The 19504-nt window shown below is 54.7% G+C and overlaps 1 protein-coding gene across 5 annotated transcripts in view; it reads right to left on the bottom strand.

The window, feature by feature from the left end:
• Window positions 1-360: 360 nt before the first annotated feature.
• ACD (ACD shelterin complex subunit and telomerase recruitment factor) overlaps window positions 361-19504 on the bottom strand; it is a 35010-nt gene continuing 15866 nt past the window's right edge. For 4 of the 5 annotated variants that reach the window (XM_030581191.1, XM_030581193.1, XM_030581194.1 and 1 more), the window contains 12 exons: window positions 19309-19424; window positions 17194-17284; window positions 13779-13858; window positions 10696-10740; window positions 9750-9784; window positions 8314-8474; window positions 7793-7880; window positions 7127-7204; window positions 5614-5709; window positions 3688-4559; window positions 2262-2341; window positions 361-1342 (listed from right to left, as the gene is read on the bottom strand). In XM_030581191.1, coding sequence (XP_030437051.1) covers window positions 1282-1342; window positions 2262-2341; window positions 3688-4559; window positions 5614-5709; window positions 7127-7204; window positions 7793-7880; window positions 8314-8474; window positions 9750-9784; window positions 10696-10740; window positions 13779-13858; window positions 17194-17284; window positions 19309-19424 — 1803 coding nt within the window. In that variant the 3' untranslated portion in view covers window positions 361-1281. The remainder of the gene's footprint in view (window positions 1343-2261; window positions 2342-3687; window positions 4560-5613; window positions 5710-7126; window positions 7205-7792; window positions 7881-8313; window positions 8475-9749; window positions 9785-10695; window positions 10741-13778; window positions 13859-17193; window positions 17285-19308; window positions 19425-19504) is intronic. The other variant, XM_030581192.1, reaches the window with a different exon arrangement.

The following is a 19504-nucleotide window of genomic DNA, read 5'->3' as shown; positions in this document are numbered from 1 at the left end:
AGCGGTGCAGCCGGGCTGGGAGCCAGGGGCTGAGACCAGAGCTACAGCTAGGGGTGGGGCTGGGGCATTCCCTCTCCGCTCCCTCCCCCACCCCACAAATGTTCCTCCACACCTCCCCCTCCCCTAGTTTGGGAACCACTATCCTAAGGCAACAAAACTTCCCTTAGCCCTGCTATTTCCCATCCACAACCGTCCCTACTCCTCTGACAGACAATACCTGACCATAGCTCAACTAGGCCCACATAAAGCAGAGTGAAGGGCATCATCTCTGTATTCTTTGCTTCTCCTTCCAGATCGGCAGCATGCCCCCTGCCGCACCTGACGTTTGCGAGGGGGGATGAGGATATTCTAGCAGAGCCGTGTATTTAAAAATAGACATGTTTTATTTTTCATTTCCAAAGCATAAACCATATGAAATATTTTGTAACAAACGGAGCAGGAATCTAACCAAACTAAGCATTAAAAGACCAAACTACTGCATTGACTCCAGAGTTGCAATTGGTAGAGGGGTGCGCTGCTGCGGATAAGGAACGCTACCACAGCGCCTTCCTCACCTCTGCTATAATACGGAACTCCTCTGGCTGGAACCTAGGGCTGGGGGAGGTCTGGGGCATTAGCCCAGTTAAGGGCTGCTGCAGGTTGTAAGGAGCTGTAGCAAGCCCCTTACTCACAGGTGCTCTGCGTGTGCTGTGGTAGATGCCTGCTCCTATCCCAGCTCATTGCATTCCTTGACAAATAACAGACGGGGCTGGTGTGCACGACAGGCAGAGCGCTGAAGGGCGTTGTTTTCCAGCTGGGGTTTAACGTGCTGAAGAGGTGAGTATAGGGAGGAGGGAGAGCAGAATATCCCACAGCAAGGTATCCAGCTGCCAGGATGACTTGTGTCTACTCGACGTTCCCTACACCAGCCCTTCTCCGTGGAGCACAGGGAAAAACCCAGTTGCCCCTCACACCCAAGCAGGAGATTCAGTCTCTGTGTCACACCGTACCAGTGAAAGCTCCTGCATGCCGCTTCCATGCAGCAGCCACAGCCCTTCGGTTGCCCCCACCGTGGCAGGGGACTCCCAGCATACGCCACTGTAGCTATTCCAAGAGGCTGGGCAGGAGTCGTTGGGACTGGGATTGCCTTTTGAGTGCCAACGGACCTTCCTTTTGGCCCCCGAGGGCCTACTCTGCATGGATATCGAGTCACACCGTTCCATGCTCGTCCCTTTGGGTAAACCGTGAACAAGAACAGGAGAACCTATGTACAGCACGTTGGAACTCCACCAGGGCCTTCGCTCAGGGCTGCTCAGCTTTGGTGATCACCCAGCAGGCCCATCGCAGCATCGCCTTCGAGATCCTGTGAACCAAAACATGAGTGCGAGTGAGAATGGGACGGTCGCTCTGCAACTGCGGGGCCTAGCTGCTGCAGGGCTCAGCTGCCATCCAGAACGATGATGTATTCTGCTGAGTGAGACCCTCAGAGCAGCTGTGCTCCACACAGCAGTGACTGGTGGTCCCCAAAGTGGCTGGGCACGTGCTGCTGCTTCTCTGTAGCTGCTTTGACAAGGGTCCAAGCGCTCATTGCCAAGGGCTGTAAGAGCAGCTCAAGCCAGGAGTCAGCCTGGCTGTCTTTACTGGAGCTGGGACGCCAGCCGGCAGGGAGGGGAGAAGGGAACCAGGGACTGAGTACGTCCAGGGTGGAAGGGAAGCGGTGGGCAGGGGAACACTGCAGGTGGGAGGAATTAAGCTGCGTACTGAAGAGCCCAATCCAGGGTGATTAGCTTTCTCAGTGAGGCAACATGGGGTAGAGCTCCGGCTCTACGCCCCGCAGGCGAGCACGGCCGTACTTGCCACCAAGAGTGGAGAGGGCCAGGAGTCGATCTCTGGATTGCAAGGTGAGCCACACTGGCTTGGTTTGAGAGCCTAGCGAAGCAGTGGGGACGCAGCGTCAGTCACTGCATGACCAGAGACCCACAGGTTGTTTGTAGGGGCTACACAAATGGCACTCCCTGACAGCAGCACGGCACTGCGGCCCAAGCTGTTATCAGAGGGAGCTGGCGTATGAGAGTGAAATCTAAGGGGGACCGGCGCAGCTCTCTCCTCCAGCTGTACCGGCAGTAGGGTCTCTGGAGCGGTGCTGATGCTTTGGACAGGATGCAGAGCAGCTTATGGGGGGAGTTCATTTTTGCTCTCATTTTAAATAAGGTGCAAAGGGAATTTGAGAAGCCACTTAGCTGGGGTGTGCCCTGTCTGGGAGACCCACGCACCACACTGACCTGGTGGAGTTCACTCGGGCACAGAGATCCGGCGTTGGGGCCTTGTAAGTGTATTGAAGTGGGGTTGTTTTCACATACTTCTGGAGGGAAGGAAGACAATTCAGCTCAATCTGTATTAAACATTACAGCTGAAAAACATCCCCAGCCCCTGCAGGGTTCTGGACGTAGCTCTCCTGGCTCAGAGAAGCTGGTTTCATGCACGTTTACCCTGTGGAACCACAGCACTAGATGTCCCCAGGGGAAGGACAAGAGCTCTGGGCAAGCCAGCAGGCAGGAGTGGGGGATTCTCTTGGAAATCTGAGTTACCCTGAGTGCTTGGTGTAGCCCTGGAGTGGAAGCCTCTTGAAATAGAAACCAACCTTAAGGAGAGGTACCGTGAAACAATGAACGATCCCTTCCGAGGGGCCCTTGTGCTGTAAGATTGAGCCTAATTCAGCAAGTGCAGCATGGCAGGGCCTCTCTCACGTTACTGGGTTAGTTACTTAGGGAGCTGAAGGATTTCACAGAATCTTAGAACATCAGGGTTGGAAGGGACCTCAGGAGGTCATCTAGTCCAACCCCCTGCTCAAAAAAGGACCAATCCCCAGACAGATTTTTACACCAGTCCCCTAAATGGCCCCCTCAAGGATTGAACTCACAACCCTGGGTTTAGCAGGCCAATGCTCAAACCACTGCGCTATCCCTTCCCCCGGTTGTTTAGGACCCAGTGCCCATCTGGGAACCCAGGAGATGGCTTGCAAGTGCTGGAGTGTGTTCTCTGTACTCTCCCCCCTGTGCTCTGACTGGCTCCTCCAACTCCTGCTGCATGTGGCTACAGCCTCCCCTTTCCCCAGCCCCATGGTCACAACAGGCTCTTCTCACCATGGACATGGCTGTCTACTGTCTGGCACAGGAGCAATGGCTGCTATTGAGAAGTGCCTGGCAGAGGGCAGTCCCCTGGCAGACGTGGGCTGCTATGCAGACCCCTCGCTCCTGGAGCAGAACTGCTGCAGGGACAGAAAGCTCAGGTCCACCCTTTCCTTTTCTTAGCTGGAAGGCAGGGCCTTGGGGCCCAGAGATGGGAGTTAAATAAGAACATAAGAATGGCTGTACTGGGTCAGACCAAAGGTCCATCCAGCCCAGTATCTGTCTACCAACAGTGGCCAATGCCAGGTGCCCCAGAGGGAGCGAACCTAACAGGCAATGATCAAGTGCTCTCTCTCCTGCCATCCATCTCCATCCTCTGACAAACAGACTAGGGACACCATTCCTTACCCTTCCTGGCTAATAGCCATTGATGGACTTCACCACCATGAATTTATCCAGTTCTCTTTTAAATGCTGTTATAGTCCAGCCTTCACCACCTCCTCAGAGCCTTCACCATCTCCTCAGATTGTGGGACACAAAGACAAAACTAAGAAATGACAATGAGCCTGTGAATCTTTACCTGTTCCTGGGCTCTGTGCTGGCCTGACCCAGACGCAGCCATACTCCCAACTGCTGCTCTCTCATTGCCTCTTCCTGATAGCCCCTCCGGGTCCCTGGGCAGTGCAGGCTCCTGAGCTGGCCTGGCCTGCTCCAGCCTGCTCTTCTTGGCTTTCTGAGCACTCACCAACTCCACACGTGGGTTCTGGCCCACTACGTTGGCGTCCATGCAGCGCTTGTCCCCCATGGGCACATCTGCATGGGGAGCTTTCCTCTGGGCTCTCTGATGGGTTTTGCAGGGGTTGGGCAAAACCTCGCTGTGGGCCTTACTGTCATCCACCAGCAGCTTTCTCTTCGTCACCCTGTGCTGCCTGCTCCTGGACAGATCTTTTTCCCCAGCTCCGCCCCCCAGCTCAATGTCCCATTCAGAGCTTGCCAGGACGCTGTTCTCCACGTCTGGGAGGGAAGCTGCGCCACCAAGATCAGCCTGCCCTCCATTTGCAGGGGGTGCTGCTCTGCTGTTGATGCTGCCCCAAATGGGAAGAGCAGCAGAGAAAGGGCACAGATTGGCTTGGAAAGCTCCAGATGGCTGGCCGCACAGGAGGTCATGGCTGGCATCAGGGTGTTTATCCACATCAGGTGCCCTCTGGAACGTGGCAGCAGCTGCTCCTTGACTAGCAGCCTCTGGGGGACATGTACTGCTGAAGGACAGCAGTGATGGGGATACAGTCTCCACTGGCTCATCCTGGGCTAAGCTACAAGGGGACTGCTGGCAAGAAGGCTCCAAGAAATCTGGAGTGTTGCTGTCAGGCTGCGTGATGGCCACCTCCTCTGTGGAGTTGGGCAGCTGGGCCTCCTCTGTGCTTGGCAGGCTGGGCTGGATAATGGACTTCTCTGACAAAAGAGAACAAAACACAACTTTCCCCGTGGAAGAGGGCAGGAGACAGCACAGGCAGAGCCTGTCCCACCTGCCTGGGGCTGGGAAGGCAGCTGGGGAAGGACAATTCCAAAGGGGAACGATCCAGAGGGGCCAAAGATAGCAAAGCTGGCAGGAGAAGGTTCTGCCACAGCAACCCTTGGCTATCGGAGGTGTCCTCCAAGTGTCTTATCCGGTTCTACTGGGCATTCTCTCCTCTGCGCTGACTGGCTGTTTGCGTCAGAGTATCTGCCTGCCGTACAGGCTGCCCCACACGTCCGACCCCCTCTATGTCCCCTCTCCCGTCTGGTGTTTTTCTATTTAGCTGATCCCGTCCCAAACCAACCCCTCCCAGAACAATGAAACCAAACCCAAGCGGTGGCACTACTACAGCTTCTGTCACTGATCTCATTATTACACACTGTCTGTTATCCTCCGTCCCCCAGCCTATTACTGTGTCTATACAGCACCTAGCACAATGCATCCGATGAAGTGGGTATTCACTCACGAAAGCTCATGCTCCAAAACTTCTGTTAGTCTATAAGGTGCCACAGGACTCTTTGCTGCTAGCACAATGGGGTGGTCTCCGGTGCTCCCTAGGCACGACCATGATAAAGGCACCACCAATACTGTGCAAGGGCAAATCAGCCATTTATGGGGGAGATAAGGTCTATCACCCTTGGTGCATGCAGATGGATGGACTGGCAAATGCAATCACACACACAAACAGGCACCTGAATGTATCAAAGAGATCCAGGCTGCATCGTCCTGAAAACCATCCCCATCCCCCGCATGTACACACAGCATGGGCCTCATTTTAAGAGCTGTGTGTGCAAAAGTGAGTGTGCAATTTCAAGTGTGATGGTGGTAACAAGGCTTACAAGTTGTGTGCGTGTGCAGGTGAGCACATAATTCTTCCTGTCTTACCCTGTATCTCCCGGTGTAAGATGTAGGGTGTGCAGACACAGAGAGAGAAGGAAAGACGCTCTCCACTTGCAACAGGAGATGCTGTAAGGCAGCATGTACACTCACCTTCCAAGGAGGAGGACAAAGTCACGGACACTGACTGAAGCTTGTCCCAGGGATTATCCAGGGATCCATCCAAACTTTGGGACATTGCGCCAGGGTCTGCCAAAAGCGAGAATGAAATTAGACTGCAGCCCTACAGATTGGAGCACTGTAGGCCAGGCTGAAGGCCCCAGCAAGGAACAGTTACACACCCACACATGCTACAAATCCCTTTGGTCTCCTCGTGTGCCCATAGCCACAATCCCTGCCATGAGCGGGACAGCAGTTCTCTGCACTGCCATCACCACTATTTATGTTGTAGCAGCACCCAACGGCCCCAGCTGTAAACAGACAAAGGGACAGCAGATGAGACACCGCTATGGGGTGCAAAGCATGGATGACCTCATAAAAGGCTGCTCCAAGCACAGAGGCCCCACGAGGGGGATGCACAGAGACAACACCTGTCAACTGGAATGGCTGGTTAGCTGATTTCCTGCCACTTGGGAGCGCGCGCGCGAGAGAGAGAGAGAGAGAGAGAGAGAGAGAGAGAGAGAGAGAGAGAGAGAGAGAGAGAGAGAGAGAGAGAGAGAGAGAGAGAGAGAGAGAGAGAGAGAGAGAGAGAGAGAGAGAGAGAGAGAGAGAGGAGAGAGAGAGAGAGAGAGAGAGAGAGAGAGAGAGAGAGAGAGAGAGAGAGTTTTGTTTACAAAGAAAGGAAAGAACTGGCCTGGACAACATCACAGATACCCCTGGCAACGACTGGTGCAGAATCACTGTCCTTAGGCCAGAGACGTTTAACATCTAACAAAGTCCCTGGCCCATTAACAGAACCTTATGCTGCATCACACGGAAAACTAGGCTCAGAATGCCACGAGGCAGGGACCCTCAGGTCAGAGGCCTCCCCCAAGAACCAAAAGCGAGTGCCTCCCAGCTGATGAGAGGGAGGGCTGGTCCCTTAGGGGATGGAGGGCCAGGCCAGGCCATGCTAATTGCCAGCACCCTGAAGGGCACTCAGAGAATGAGACCTCGTACACAGACATTCGCCTGCTGCACACTTCTGCGTGCCGTGAGCTGGCCCCTGCAGAGCTAGCATCAGCAGTCTAGCCAAGCGGTGACAGAAGCACGGGTGATGCCTGCATGTGGGAGAGGAAGCTAGAGCTCCTTGGCCGGCTGGGGGTGGCAAGAGGCATTGCTGCCACTTATTTTAAATCTACATGCAGCTTAAACAATTGTTTTTCAAGACAGCTGGTGCACTGATGGTTACCTCTAACAGGGACAATCTGTGAACTGGGGGCAAATAGCCCCACTTTGTTAGCTGCCAAGCAGCAGACCAAAACTCCCCACCATGCTCCATTGCAGAGTTTATATTTCAGAGAGGGACAAGGGCCTGGGAGACTAATGGGATATTGCAATAGCTCCTCCATGGACCCCATGCTTCAGTGGAGAGAAAGCTGCGATGGGCAAACCCCAAAAGAAAATCCCGAACAGAGCAGCCAGCGGCTGCAGAATCCAGGCCACTGGCTCAGGCTCTACTACTCACCACTGGGACACGACACTACACTACAGTCAGCCAGGTCCCTGTCAAGGCGGCTTCTCCCAGGAACGGTGTGAGGAGCTCCTGCAGGAAAAGGGGGTTGTCGTCACCCTCTGGATGCCTCTCGCTGACTCAGCTCCTTCCCTGAGAGAACCCTAAAGCCCCCCCTCAGAACCACAGGTACTCGTCAGGGCAGAGCTCTACTGCAGCCCCCACCAGTCTCCACTGGGAAAGATCAGAGGGTTCGCAAATCCCCTGGCTAGAGGCAGCATCTCATTCTAGCTGCATCTGTGAAGGGCCAGGCCGGGGACTGGAACGCTAGTCACAGTCCTGCACCACGTGGATCAACATCCCCGGAAAGCACAGCCCCACAGGCAGGGACTGACTGAACCATGTGGCTCAGGAGCCCTTCTCCCATTCCAGAGCCACCTCCGAGAGGCAGAGCCGGTTGGTGCAGGAAGCTTGTGAGAGATGGGGGCGGAGAGCGCGTCAGGCAGAGGGTATCTCACTGAGACCTGGGCATGCTCCTGGAGAGCCACAGCCAGCGGGGAGCCTGTAGCTCTCAAGATCAGGTCTGCAAGGCGCTGGGGTAGAGCGCCAGCCCAGACAGGGCCAGGCTTTGCAGCCTGTTGTGCACAGTCTGTGTCCTGTAGGTACGGCTGTGGCACTGACCTGCCAGGCAGGCATCACGAATCGCCGCCTTCTCCTCCGGGCCGATCACCAGGAAGTTGACTGGCACTGTAAAGACGTCTGTACTCAGCTGAAATGAGAATGGTTAGCCAGCTTCTACATCAGACAAACGCCAGGGAGTCCAGGCAGCCCGGCACACTGACCCGTCCCTGGGGCTCCCAGCATCGCTGCGAAGACCAGCAGCTCTTCCCCAGACCAGGAGAGAGAGAGCCCAGAAGAGCTCAGTTTAGCTCTTAGGTCTGAGCATCCAGCGTGAGCTCTGGGAGTCCAACCCAGTGCAGCACTCTCCTAAGAAATGCCAAAAGCCAGTATGCTACAGCAAAGCCACCCTCGCTCCCTCCAACTCGAAATCCCTCCCACACTGGGTCCTTCCCTCCCAAGATCGAAGAATTTACCTCCTTCCTCTGTGAGAAGGGCCCCGCCACCACCCCTCAGCCCCACCTGGCCCCGTACCCGATCACTGGACACAGGCACAGCCAGGACAGGTGGCAGCCAGCACTGACCTCTCTCTTGCGCTCCAGCTCCCAGTTGGTGACAGGGAGCCTCTCCCCTATGGCTGGCACCTCACTTGGGTCCAGTAAATCCAAGCAATCCTCAACAGTCTGCTTCAAAACCTTCAGCCGTCTCTGCCCTATGTCGATCATTAACTGAGACACCGACATCCCTAGAGGGGGACAGACGCACCCACGTCAACAGGCCACGGAGACCCCCTTGAGGCCACAAGCCAGAGCCTAGCTGTGACACACACACAGAGCCTGGAGAAGCTATTCTGTACCACCAGCTCTCGAAACTTCCTTTCTGCTCATAGCAACAACCATGCCTTACATTCCCACAGCACCTTCCATCACACAGGCTCGCCAAAGCACTCTGCAAAGGATGTTCTGCTGGAGAATTACTTAGCAGGAAATGCCGCCTGAAGGGGGCAACCCAAAGGCACTGGGGAAGGCAAGAGGAGTTTGAATGGGGTCTGCTGCGAGCCCTCAGCTGTGTGTTAGTTTTGGTTCCAGGAAGACCCAGGCCTGGAACAGCAGGGGTTGCTAGGAGCCAGGATGGGGGTGTCTCAGTGCAGCTCCTGCCGGACAAGCGCCCACAGCCTCCTGCCGGCCCCTTGCAGCCTGCCGCAGAGAGGCAAGGGGCTGATTCAGTAGAATGCAGATGAGTCAGAGGCTGCCCAATGGGAGCACAGTTGTACCCAGTGCAGTGACACAGCACTGCTGTGTAGGAACGAGGCAGAAGGGGGCTCTGCCCATGCTGTGAAGGCACACAGGGTGCTCAGTGCCAGGGCTGTCCATCAGGCCCCTTTCACCAGCATGGACGTCACTTCTGGGAGGGGGGGAGAGGAGGGAGGGAGTTAATATGAATCTGGACTCTTCATTAAGCAAGTGCTTAAGGCCATTTTGAGCTGCTGGGAGTTCCACAGGGAGCTGCCACCCAGGGCCAGAGGAAGACAGGGCAGAGCAGGCTGACCTCAGGGAAAACACATCTCCACTGCATACCAGTGTAGTGTGGCCAAATCCTCAGGCCAAACTCCCTGTGCTTAGTGAAGAGTAAGGGCCTCCCGCTGGCCTGGCTGGGTTTATAGCCCTTTGCTCCAGAGTGGTTCTCTACTGCAGCACAGATCAGGGCAAGGATCCCAGGCTCTGTATTTTCAGTGGGTTTAGTAGCTGCACTGGCAGCCCCAAAGCTCTCTGTCAGGATGCACTGCTCCTGCTGTTCTGCCAGTGCGCCTCAGCCCCGCCCAGAGCAGACAGCTCCAGAGCGCAGGTCAGTCTTCAAACCACATCCAACGCCTCGCCGGGACGGCGACGAAGCGGGCATTACTGCCATCGTGGCTGAGGTCTGTGTACGGTGGACTGAGAACCGAGATCCACCCACTCATTTCACACAGGTCAGCAACACCGACCACCCCCACTCTCCCCCATCACTGTTCCCACTGTACCTGAGGAGGAGACAGTCTTCAGGGTGAGGCCTCTCCTGCAACAGTCAAACAACACAGATCCCAGGGTCAGGCTCCAGACAGCTTCCCTTCCCAGAACCCGACAGAAAACCTTACAAAGGCCATGCAGTGCCCACCGGCCCAGCAGGGAAACCAGAGTCAGGGGAGTGCCCCAGGACTAAGCCCCTGTGGGAATCCGAGCCATCCCTTGGCCTCTCTCTCCGATAGCTGAGCAATTTCACTCTAGCAGCTCACTATACAGACGCTTCCCGATTTATGCAAAGCATTCTGTTCTGGAACACCTTGCATAAGTCGGGAACATATACCAGACAATTACACAAAAAAACCCACAAACCTTTTTCCGTAAGTGCGGATTTGCGTAAATTGACCTTGCATAACCCGGGGACCGTCTCTACCAATTTGCTGCAGGCAAAGCCCTGTACTTCTCTGAGACAGGCCTTTCTAGGAACAAGCTAGAATTGCACGTCCGCGTGCAACGCTTGCACTGAAACACGGGGGAGCTAACCCATTGCCTCAACCCTGCAGAGGGAGTTGGGCTATGAAGGGAAGCGCGCTGCTCTGCAAACCCCAAACAGGAGGTGAGCAGTGGAAATTGTAAGGCAGAGTCTCAGCCTTCTGCACACTAAGGGAGCCATTCACAAGCAAGGCAATGGCCCCTCTGCCCCTCCGCGCCATTGCTCGCTTGGGAGGAATACGTGGCCAGCAGGCGAAGTTTCCTCATGCCCTGACGCACAAGGGCCAACACCCTCACATTTCATCCCAACCATGAACACACTCAGCAATGAAAACCAGCTTGTTTTCATGACTCCTGCTAAACTCAATCACAGCCGCATCTCCTCTCACTAGTCAGCACTACCCATGCCCTGACCTAGCACAGCTCTCGGCAAGTCAGGAAAATGGTGCCATAAAAACTGGGTCGCGTACTCACTGCCACAGTTCCTTTATCTTCTGGAGGATTGAGGGCTCCTGATTACTGGAACAACAAAGAGTCTTGGTTACTGGTGCAGCAGCTACCCCCCATGCCCACACAAGGCGCTGCCCTCGCTGTAGTATGGAGCACTATTTCCTTGAAGCCTTCATCTTCCCCTTCCCTCATCACCCACCCGAAAGAGCAGATGAGCTAGAACACGTGGGAGGGTCGGTCAAAAAGACAGCCTCCAAGGGTGATGTGATTAAAGCCAGGTGGAGAACGGCAGTTTAGAGTGACAGAGAGCCTCCATGGAACAACAGGGACCCGGGGCATATAAGGGGTTTAGAGAACCATCACACAGGGGTCCAGTGACAGCCTCTATGACTGACAACATGCCTTCAACCCCTGGAGTGCCCAAGCAGCTCGGCCAGAGAAGTACTAAGGGATTCTGCAGGGAGCGCAGAATGGCCAGCCCCACGGGTTCAAAAACCTGAGTCAGACTCCCCAAAAAGGGTCAGAACACCTGGCCTGTGAGGAAAGGTTAGAACATCTGGGCCTAGTTAGCCTAGAGAAAAGACTGAGTGGGGCCCTCATTACAGTTTTCACGATGTTAAGGAAGGTTATAAAGAGCATGATGATCAATTTCTCTCCATGCCCACTGAAGTGATGGTCTTAATCTGCAGCCAGGGAGATGTAGGTTAGATACTAGAAAAACTTTCCAACTCTCAGGGGAGTTCAGGGGGGAATAGCTCAGTGGTTTGAGCATTGGCCTGCTAAACCCAGGGTTGTGAGCTCAGTCCTTGAGGGGGCCACTTAGGGATCTAGGGCAAAATCAGTACTTGGCCCTGCTAGTGAAGGCAGGGGACTGGACTCTCAACCTTTCAGGGTCCCTTCCAGTTCTACAAGATAGGTAAGTCCTGCAATATGCCCAAGGGAGGCTGTGCAATCCCCATCACTGGAGGTTTAAGAACAGGTTGGACCAACCCCTGTCAGGGCTGCTCTAGGTTTCCTTGGCCCTGCCTCAGCACAGGGGGCTGGCTTAGGTAACCCCCCTGAAGTCCCTTCCAGCCCATTTCTATAATTTTATAAAATTGCCCCCAAAATCATGAGTTTTAAGATTCAATTGTGATTTTGGGTCAGTCTTCTGAATTCTGCCCTCCCCACATACCCCACTGTGTGGGAGCACGCCACCGTACTCCCAACTCGCCCAAATAGTGAACGAGGCGATTTTAGCCTCTTGGGCAGGAGCTTGCAATAGAGACCCCAGCTGAGATCAGAGCCCTTTTGGGCTACGCACTGTACAGCCACAGAGTAAGAGACTGTCCCTGCCCTGAAGAGCTGACAAACTCTGGACTGACCCATCACATATTGCTAGCGGGGTACACAAATTGGAGTATACTGGAGTTCAAAGCCAGAGGGGACCATCTTCTAGTCCCATCTTCTCTCTATCATAGGCCATCAACACACCCAGCCACTGCCTAGTAAATCCAACAACCATAATTACACCAAAGTATTACAGTCCTCAGGAGACTGAACTACTGGGGGCCACAAGCGGAGAACAGGAGGGACCCAGGTGCATCAATATCTGAGGCCCCAGCAATGGCAGGGGATTGATTAAGTGAGATATGATCAGATGATCTCCACTGCTCACGCTGCAGAGGAAGTTAAAAGAAACCCCAACCCAACTCTGACTCCAAGTAATTGAGGGACTTCAAGGGGACACTGGGCATTAAGGCTGAGATCCCCAAAAGGTATTTAGGTGCCTAACTCCCATTGAAATAAATGGATGTTTGAGGACCTGGCCTCAGGATTCTAAGTTTCTGTTCCCAGCCTCAGAGCAGACTGTGGTGAGAGCCCAGCCCAGTGCCACCGTGAGGACGGGACCTGGAACCGCTGGATGTAAAAATAAGAGGTTCACCCACTTGAGCTGAAGGACCAGATCTCTTAGCATGGAAGTAGTAGCAGACTCAAACCTCTATACATGGTCTAGTTGCTAATGGGTGACCCAGCCCTGTACTGTGCTAGTATGGGTCACAGAGGCACCTCACTGGAGAAGTTCCTATGGAAGGTTGTGTGGCAAAGTGGCTTAGCTCTGCTCTGTTAGAGACCTGGGTTCTATGCCTTGCTCTGCCTAGGTACCTTGCGCAAGCACGTACTGACCTATGAAAATGGTGAATGATGATTACTCCTTCCAAGACCATAGCAAAGGCACAAAAATATCATCCCTGGAAAAGCTTGGAGTCTGGGCTTGCAGTTTAGCAAATCTTCTATCCAGTCAGAGGGCCCTGTCTAGGATGAGTCTCTCGTGTATATATATATTTTGCTTTCCAAAAAGCATCTGACAGGTGGAGATTTTCACAGCATCTGCAGACAGGGCCTCAATTCCATGACCTGCCATAAATTTGCAAGAAATGTCCGTGCCATGAACTGCATGCAGACTAAGTGAGAGACGCTGCCACAGGCCCTCAGAGGGGTAAAGAGGCAGTGGGATCCCAGACCACCAACTCTATGCAGTTCCCACACAGAGGGTGGTTTTCTGCCCCTGAGACAGGCCTGTAGGGAAAAACCCTGCTCTCCAGGGAAATCCCCAACTACTGGCCTTCTCCATTCCCTGTCTCCTGCAGGTGGGGGGGGGGGGGGAAGGGGGGGAGGAGGAGGAGGAGAAGAGAGTCAGAGCTGCTGGACGTGCTGTGAACAACCTGATCCCTCAGCACAAGCAAGAGGCATAGCCCCTTCCCCTGTAAGCAGATGGCTGGTACGCCCCACGGCTCTCACCCCAGTGCAGAGAGCTGCACAACCCCTCTGGCTTCCTTCTCTCAGGCGAGGGGAAGAGAATCTGGCTGCTGCTAACCCCACAAGCTCCTAGAGGTGAGGGGTTGGGGGTGATAAAATTAAAAGTTGGAGGGTGTGATTCTGGGGTCTTTCTGGCATCATCCCCGTGCACAGTCGTACAACACATGGGCCAGTCGATGCACCGTTTGCAATCTCTTGGCCTTGCCTTGGGGGTGCAGGACCCCCATGGGGCCCCCATCCCCAGCTGCGAACTCAGCGAGGGGGGAAGCGTGTTTGCGTCAGCAGCCGCCACACCAGCAGGGCCTTACCAGTTCTGCGCCTCCATCCTCTGCCTCTGCAAGGGTAACACGATGAACTGGTGGACGGAGAGGTAGAACTCGCACTCCTCCTGGAAGGGACAGACAGGGTCAGGGTCAGGCACGGGGCGCACAGCAAAGCCACCTGCTCCCCACAAGGGGGCATCAGCCCCCCCAGGGCACTGCAGGGTGAGGGCCCAGTCTCCACCAAGCCCCTCAGCAAACGAGGGGTGCGAGGTGCAGGGGCCGGGGCAGTTGGAGGGAGCAGGAGCGCAGAATGGGGCCCTCTGGGGCTCCCCGGCTCTGGGGGATAACAGCCCGCCCCCTGCTGCAGGTGGGGGGGCGTCCCACAGCCGAGGCCCAGCCACCGGCCTGGCCGCCACGGCGCTCAGCCTGGCTGGGGCGCCTGATAGCAGAGACCTCTAGTGGCTGAATAACGTACTGCAAGCTCTCTCACACCCCCCATGTGTCTGAAGAGTGTACCAAAGACACACGCCCCAGTGCCTGAATCTCACACACACACCCCAGTATCTAAACAACATATGCACACGCACACATCTAGTGTCTGAATACATGTACCACAACGAAACACACACACCCGACACTAGTGGCTGAATAATATACTGCAAGCAACCACATCCATGGACCCCCTCCCTCCCCTCGGCTCTAGCTGAGGCATCCACAAACAGTCCTGCTATTTTTTTGGCATGTGAAAGGATTGGGCTGCTCAGGCTCACGTCACAAACCTCTGAGCACTGCCTGTCCTCGTCTGTCCCCTCCAGGCACAGCCTAGCCCTCTGCAGACTGTCTCCCTCTCCAGGGCAGGGTCTGTGTCTGGCTCCAGCCTCAGGCCGGTTTGGCAAGCCAGGCTGGAGCAAGGCGATGCACCCCCCAGCTAGCCCCTCGCCGAGGGACAGACCCCACAGGGGAGACAGGCCAAGGAGTGCCTAGAAAGCTTTTGAGCAACTGTTGCAAAGGATTCTGGGAAAGCCATTGGGCTGCAAGCAGATGAGCAGGGCACGAGCAGTCACCTTATCAGGAATGAGAACAGCCCCATGGGACGGGCGGTGTAACACAGGCACCAAGGAACTGAGGATGTAATGGGATTGGGAGTGCCTGCTTTCTCCAGCCACCACAGCCTCCCTCCCTTTTTCTGAGGGGCAGTTCTCCAGAGCCTGGCACTGCCCCTACCCTGGTTCACTGGACCCATGCAAGGCCTGGGTGTGAATGGGTAGCTTGGAGTCAGGCTACTGCAACACTGGGGCGCAGACCCCTTCAGAGATCTCACCCCTCCCAGGTACCCCATCCCTCAGGTCTGGAGTGCACAAAAAATTCCTGTAAAACAGATGGAGAGCCCCCCTCAATCCCCCAGGTGCCACCTCCCACCTATGATGTGCCCCATCCCACCCTCATCTCCCACATTCCATGCCCCACCCCCCATCTCCCATGTACCACCCCATCCCACATGTTCCATGCCTCATCCCACCGCATCCATAACTATCTATGCTGTCTCCTCATTCCAAATGTTCTGATACTCACGGGCTCTTTCCCACATCCATCCATAATGTAACATGCTGACGGGCCGCAACTGTCTCTCCACGCCCCATCAAGGCCCATTCCTTATCAGACATGCTGCGTTGCCATGCCCTCCACCCCCCTCACCCTTTCCAGGACTTTCTGTGCCCAGGTGGCACCCCAGAACATTCTACCATACACCCTACTCCCATCCAGAACAGTTAGCAACTGGGGGCTGCACTCCCATCTCCATCCCATGCCCTCCAGAATATTCCATACCCAGGTGGTGCATCCAAAACATACTGTCCCCATGCCCGCTCCTGGGGCACGAGATGGCCTAATTTGCATCTTGGCATGTCAGCAGAGGCTGTTTTGCATAAGAGATGTTGAATGGACCAATAAGGGACTTATTCATCAGGCCCGAGGGACCCATGGCAAGCGTGGCCCACTGTTCTTCAAACAAGACCTCGGGGCAGCAAAGACCCAGACCAGGAGCAGGCATGGGCCTGAAGACCTAGAGGCAGCCTGGGGAGAGGCCACACACGACTGCAGTGCCCAGGTGCCGACCACACATAAGGTAGAGGGGTGGGATGTAGGACTGGAGGCACCGTGTGAGGTGAGCCACGGCTGAAAGGCAGAGCCAGAGTGACAACAGCGTGCTGCCGAGCCAGGCCCAAGGAAGGGCCTGCGGCTGAAGGACAGGGAGCTAAGGAGGGTTGTATTCACTTGGGAAGGTGGGGGACCCTTCAGGAAGAAGGTACGGGGGAAGAGGGAGCGGGGGAGGGAAGAGGTGTACTGCAGAGAGCTCCTCTCCACCACATCACCCATCAGTCCAGTGAGCCTCACAAGGCTGGCTGCCCAGAGCAAGCCGGAAGAGGAGACCCACCAGGCCATGAAATACGCCTGCCTGCGTGCCCAGAGAGCGGAGGCTGTTGTTGACCACACAGCTAGGAGCTGGTTTCCTAGCGATGGAGCACCAGCCCTTCAGGGCAAGTCATACTGGGAAGGTCCACACCATTTGCCTGCCCGCGCAGGGGTTGCATGGGAGGTGCTAGTTCTGGAGCTCCAGCTAGTGCTCCTAGGCAAAAATAGTCACGGCTTAAAGCACCAGTTCCACTCTCTAGCCCAAAGCAAGGGTTAAGCCTCGTAAACACAGCTGGAAGCCCTGGCAGGCAGCAGCTACTGGGGTCATTCAACGTGTTGCTAGAGCAGAATGAGTTTACATGTGCACCATCCATCTCTGTTGTGAACATGGGGTGAACCAGAGGCTATGGAACTAGACTTGGATGTGTGGAGAGGCTCATGTTCCTTCCCTTGAGGATCCAGAGTCTATTCCTTTCCCAGATAGCTCAATTCCCCTCCTCAAAATCCCCTCCTTCCCCCAAGCATTCTCCTCCTCAGTATTTTGCCATCGGGTCTGTGACGCCCTGGCAGCCCAGTGCATTCCTTAGGAATGGGGATGTGCCTTAGTTTTGCCTTCCAATGCAGGGGGTGGTTAAAAAACCTGTGTGTGTTGTGCTGCAGTTGGGTGTATCCCTACCTGCATGCATGCTGGAGGGGGCTTGAGTTTGTCACAGCAGTACAGTAAAGGGAGCCCAGGCTGGTGGGTCAGGTGAGCTCAGATGGCATCTCGGAGGCAACTGTCACAATGTTGTGACATTTGCTGAACACTTCAGCCACACAACAAAGTGAGCCAAAGGGTTTCCAGCTGCACAAGGGGAGCTACGTGCAGCTTACGTTTCATTCTGGGCCCTTGGTGAGGGCAGCTGCCTGTCCAACACAAGGCATCTCAGTGGGATCCAAGAGCATTAGAATACCCAGAGAGCAGGGCACGGGGTCACCCTAGAGTATGACCCCCATCACTTTGCTCAGCTGGTGGATCCCATGGCCGCTGAGACAGACAGAGCCTTACCGCTTTGGTCTCCTCCTGGAAGCACACCATGTACTTCTGCAAGATGATAATCCTGCCAATGATGTTGGAGAACCCAGACTGCAGCTGAACACTAGGAAACAAGAGAGCAGCAAAACAAGTTTGTGAGCGACAAACGGTCTCAAATGTGCACGAGCAGTTGAGTGATGGCCTGTGAGAGGACTCTAGAACTGCTGCTCCAACTCAGCAGTGCTGTTAGAAACTGGCCTGTTGGGCAATTGTCAAACAAAGCGATCCCAAGTGCAGCACGGTACTTAGAGCTGCGCGGCCTGCATGCTATTCATGACTCCACTACTGACAACAGGCACGGCACTTCTCCCATCTGTAAAATGGGGAATTATAATATGTACCAGCCTTTGATGGGGAAGCTGAGGCAGACAGGTTAAGTAACTTGGCTCAAGGCCACGGCACGACTCAGTGGTGGAGCCAGGATTAAAATTTTCATGTTCGGAACATGAGGCTTTGCTCCCAAGAGTTTTCCAACAGTCATTGCTGCAGAGCTCAGCCTGGCGCGCGCCAGGAGACAGCGAGACTGAGCCATGATTCGGACACAGAACTGGCAGGCACTGGCTGATCAGGCGAGAGGCAGAATCCTGCAGTAGGATGAGCTGCTTTATATCGGCAAGGGATGAATTGCTGCCTGCATGACTGAAGAGTTCAGGCTAAGCCACAGGGCAGTCTCTAGTCTGACCCTAGCACAAACCTGTGGTTTGCCCCAGTGCTGTTAGCTAATGTCCAGCACACAGCTGCACTTACATAGCCAGGCAACACCCAGTGTCACAAGAGCAAACATCCTGCGCGCTTACATAAAGCTTTTCCTGCCTTGCTCTCAAACCCCTTGACCAAGGCTGGTGAGTATTATCCCCATTTCAGAGATGAGGAGATGAAGGCTCAGAGGGGAAGTGACCTGCCACAGGATACTGCAACAGGATTGGACCCAGAACTCAAATCTTGTGACTCTGATGCCTAGTGACTGGATGCTGCTGCCTCCCCGAGAGGTGATTGCAGGGAAGGCGGGATTGGGAGACGGAGATGTCAGTGGGAGACTCCCTCAACTGTGAGAATGGGAACTACAGGTGAAACCCTGTTGAGAGACAGCAAGGGACACTCCAGTGGAGCCTCAGAAGCACCACTCGCTCTCAAGAGTGTATATCGGACTAAGGCTGCTAACAGTAGGCTCATAAATGTTCACTTAATTCCACATATGCTCACAGAGCTCCTCTGCCGGCTGGGGATCTGAATGTTTCTGGCACAAACACCCAGCTCTCTAAGCTGGGAGGAACCCCCCGGGTCGGGAAAGGATCATGAGAGGCAACGACTGTTTCTGGAAGTAGGACACTGAGAACATCAGCAGGACGTTTGCTGCCCATGTCTTCTCTTCCACTGACAGACAGACATTTAGCTTAGAGCTAGTGGATAAGAAGAAAGCCAACACTGCAGAAATGGCAGAAGTGTTTTCCTTCCATTATTTTTCCTAAAGGGCCAATTCACAAATTTTCCACATACAATTATAATTCTGCCTTTGAAAATGAAATTGGAAAATGGGGCAACTTTCAAACCTTGTGCTGAGCAAAATGAACACAGCTCCTTACACCTCATACCAGCCTGTAGCCAGGGGAGTCCCAAGGAGGGTTATAGACCAATATAATCCCTTTACCCACGTTGGGGGTGGCACATATAGCAGCCCTACAGACTGTTTAGGACAGGAAGTTAAGGACACTAAATCCATCAGAAACTGCACAGGGAAGTTAGATAGGCAGAATGGAACCACCTGAAGTTACCAGTAGCCCTGATGTCCTGGCTAAACTCTGTGACTCCTGTGTAAAGTGCCACTGGACCTTTAACAATCCCAAACAAACAGGACCTCAGCTGAAATCTCCACTCAAAGGCAGCACAGTTTGCAGCATGGCACCTCCAAGTGTCATGCTGGGATAGTAGATAAGTTACTTCCAGCAGCACCTGGGCTTTCCACATAGGCCTCCCACCCAGCTACTGATTTAGCCCACCCCAACTTTCAATGAGATCTGTCGAGAACCCAGCCACCAGCCGCAGTGCACAGTTACCCCAGCAAGGGTCGACAGACAAGGTGAAACCCACCATTCTGCCATCTGCACAGCTTCCGGGGAGACGACCACTCGGATGTAGTAGGATCCATCTGAGATGTGCAGGACGGCGGCACTGCCTTGGTCTGCAGCCTTCAAGTCATTCACAACCTATTGAGAGATTGGGGAGAAAACAAACGTGGGCTTGACTCTTCCATCATCCCTGAGGAGCAGAGCTGGCATTCAACACC

This window comes from Gopherus evgoodei, chromosome 12, assembly GCF_007399415.2.
Source record: "Gopherus evgoodei ecotype Sinaloan lineage chromosome 12, rGopEvg1_v1.p, whole genome shotgun sequence".
Taxonomy (NCBI): Eukaryota; Metazoa; Chordata; order Testudines; family Testudinidae; genus Gopherus; species Gopherus evgoodei.
The sequence above is the reverse complement of the archived record's forward strand: the minus strand, read 5'-3'. Positions and strand labels throughout refer to the sequence as shown.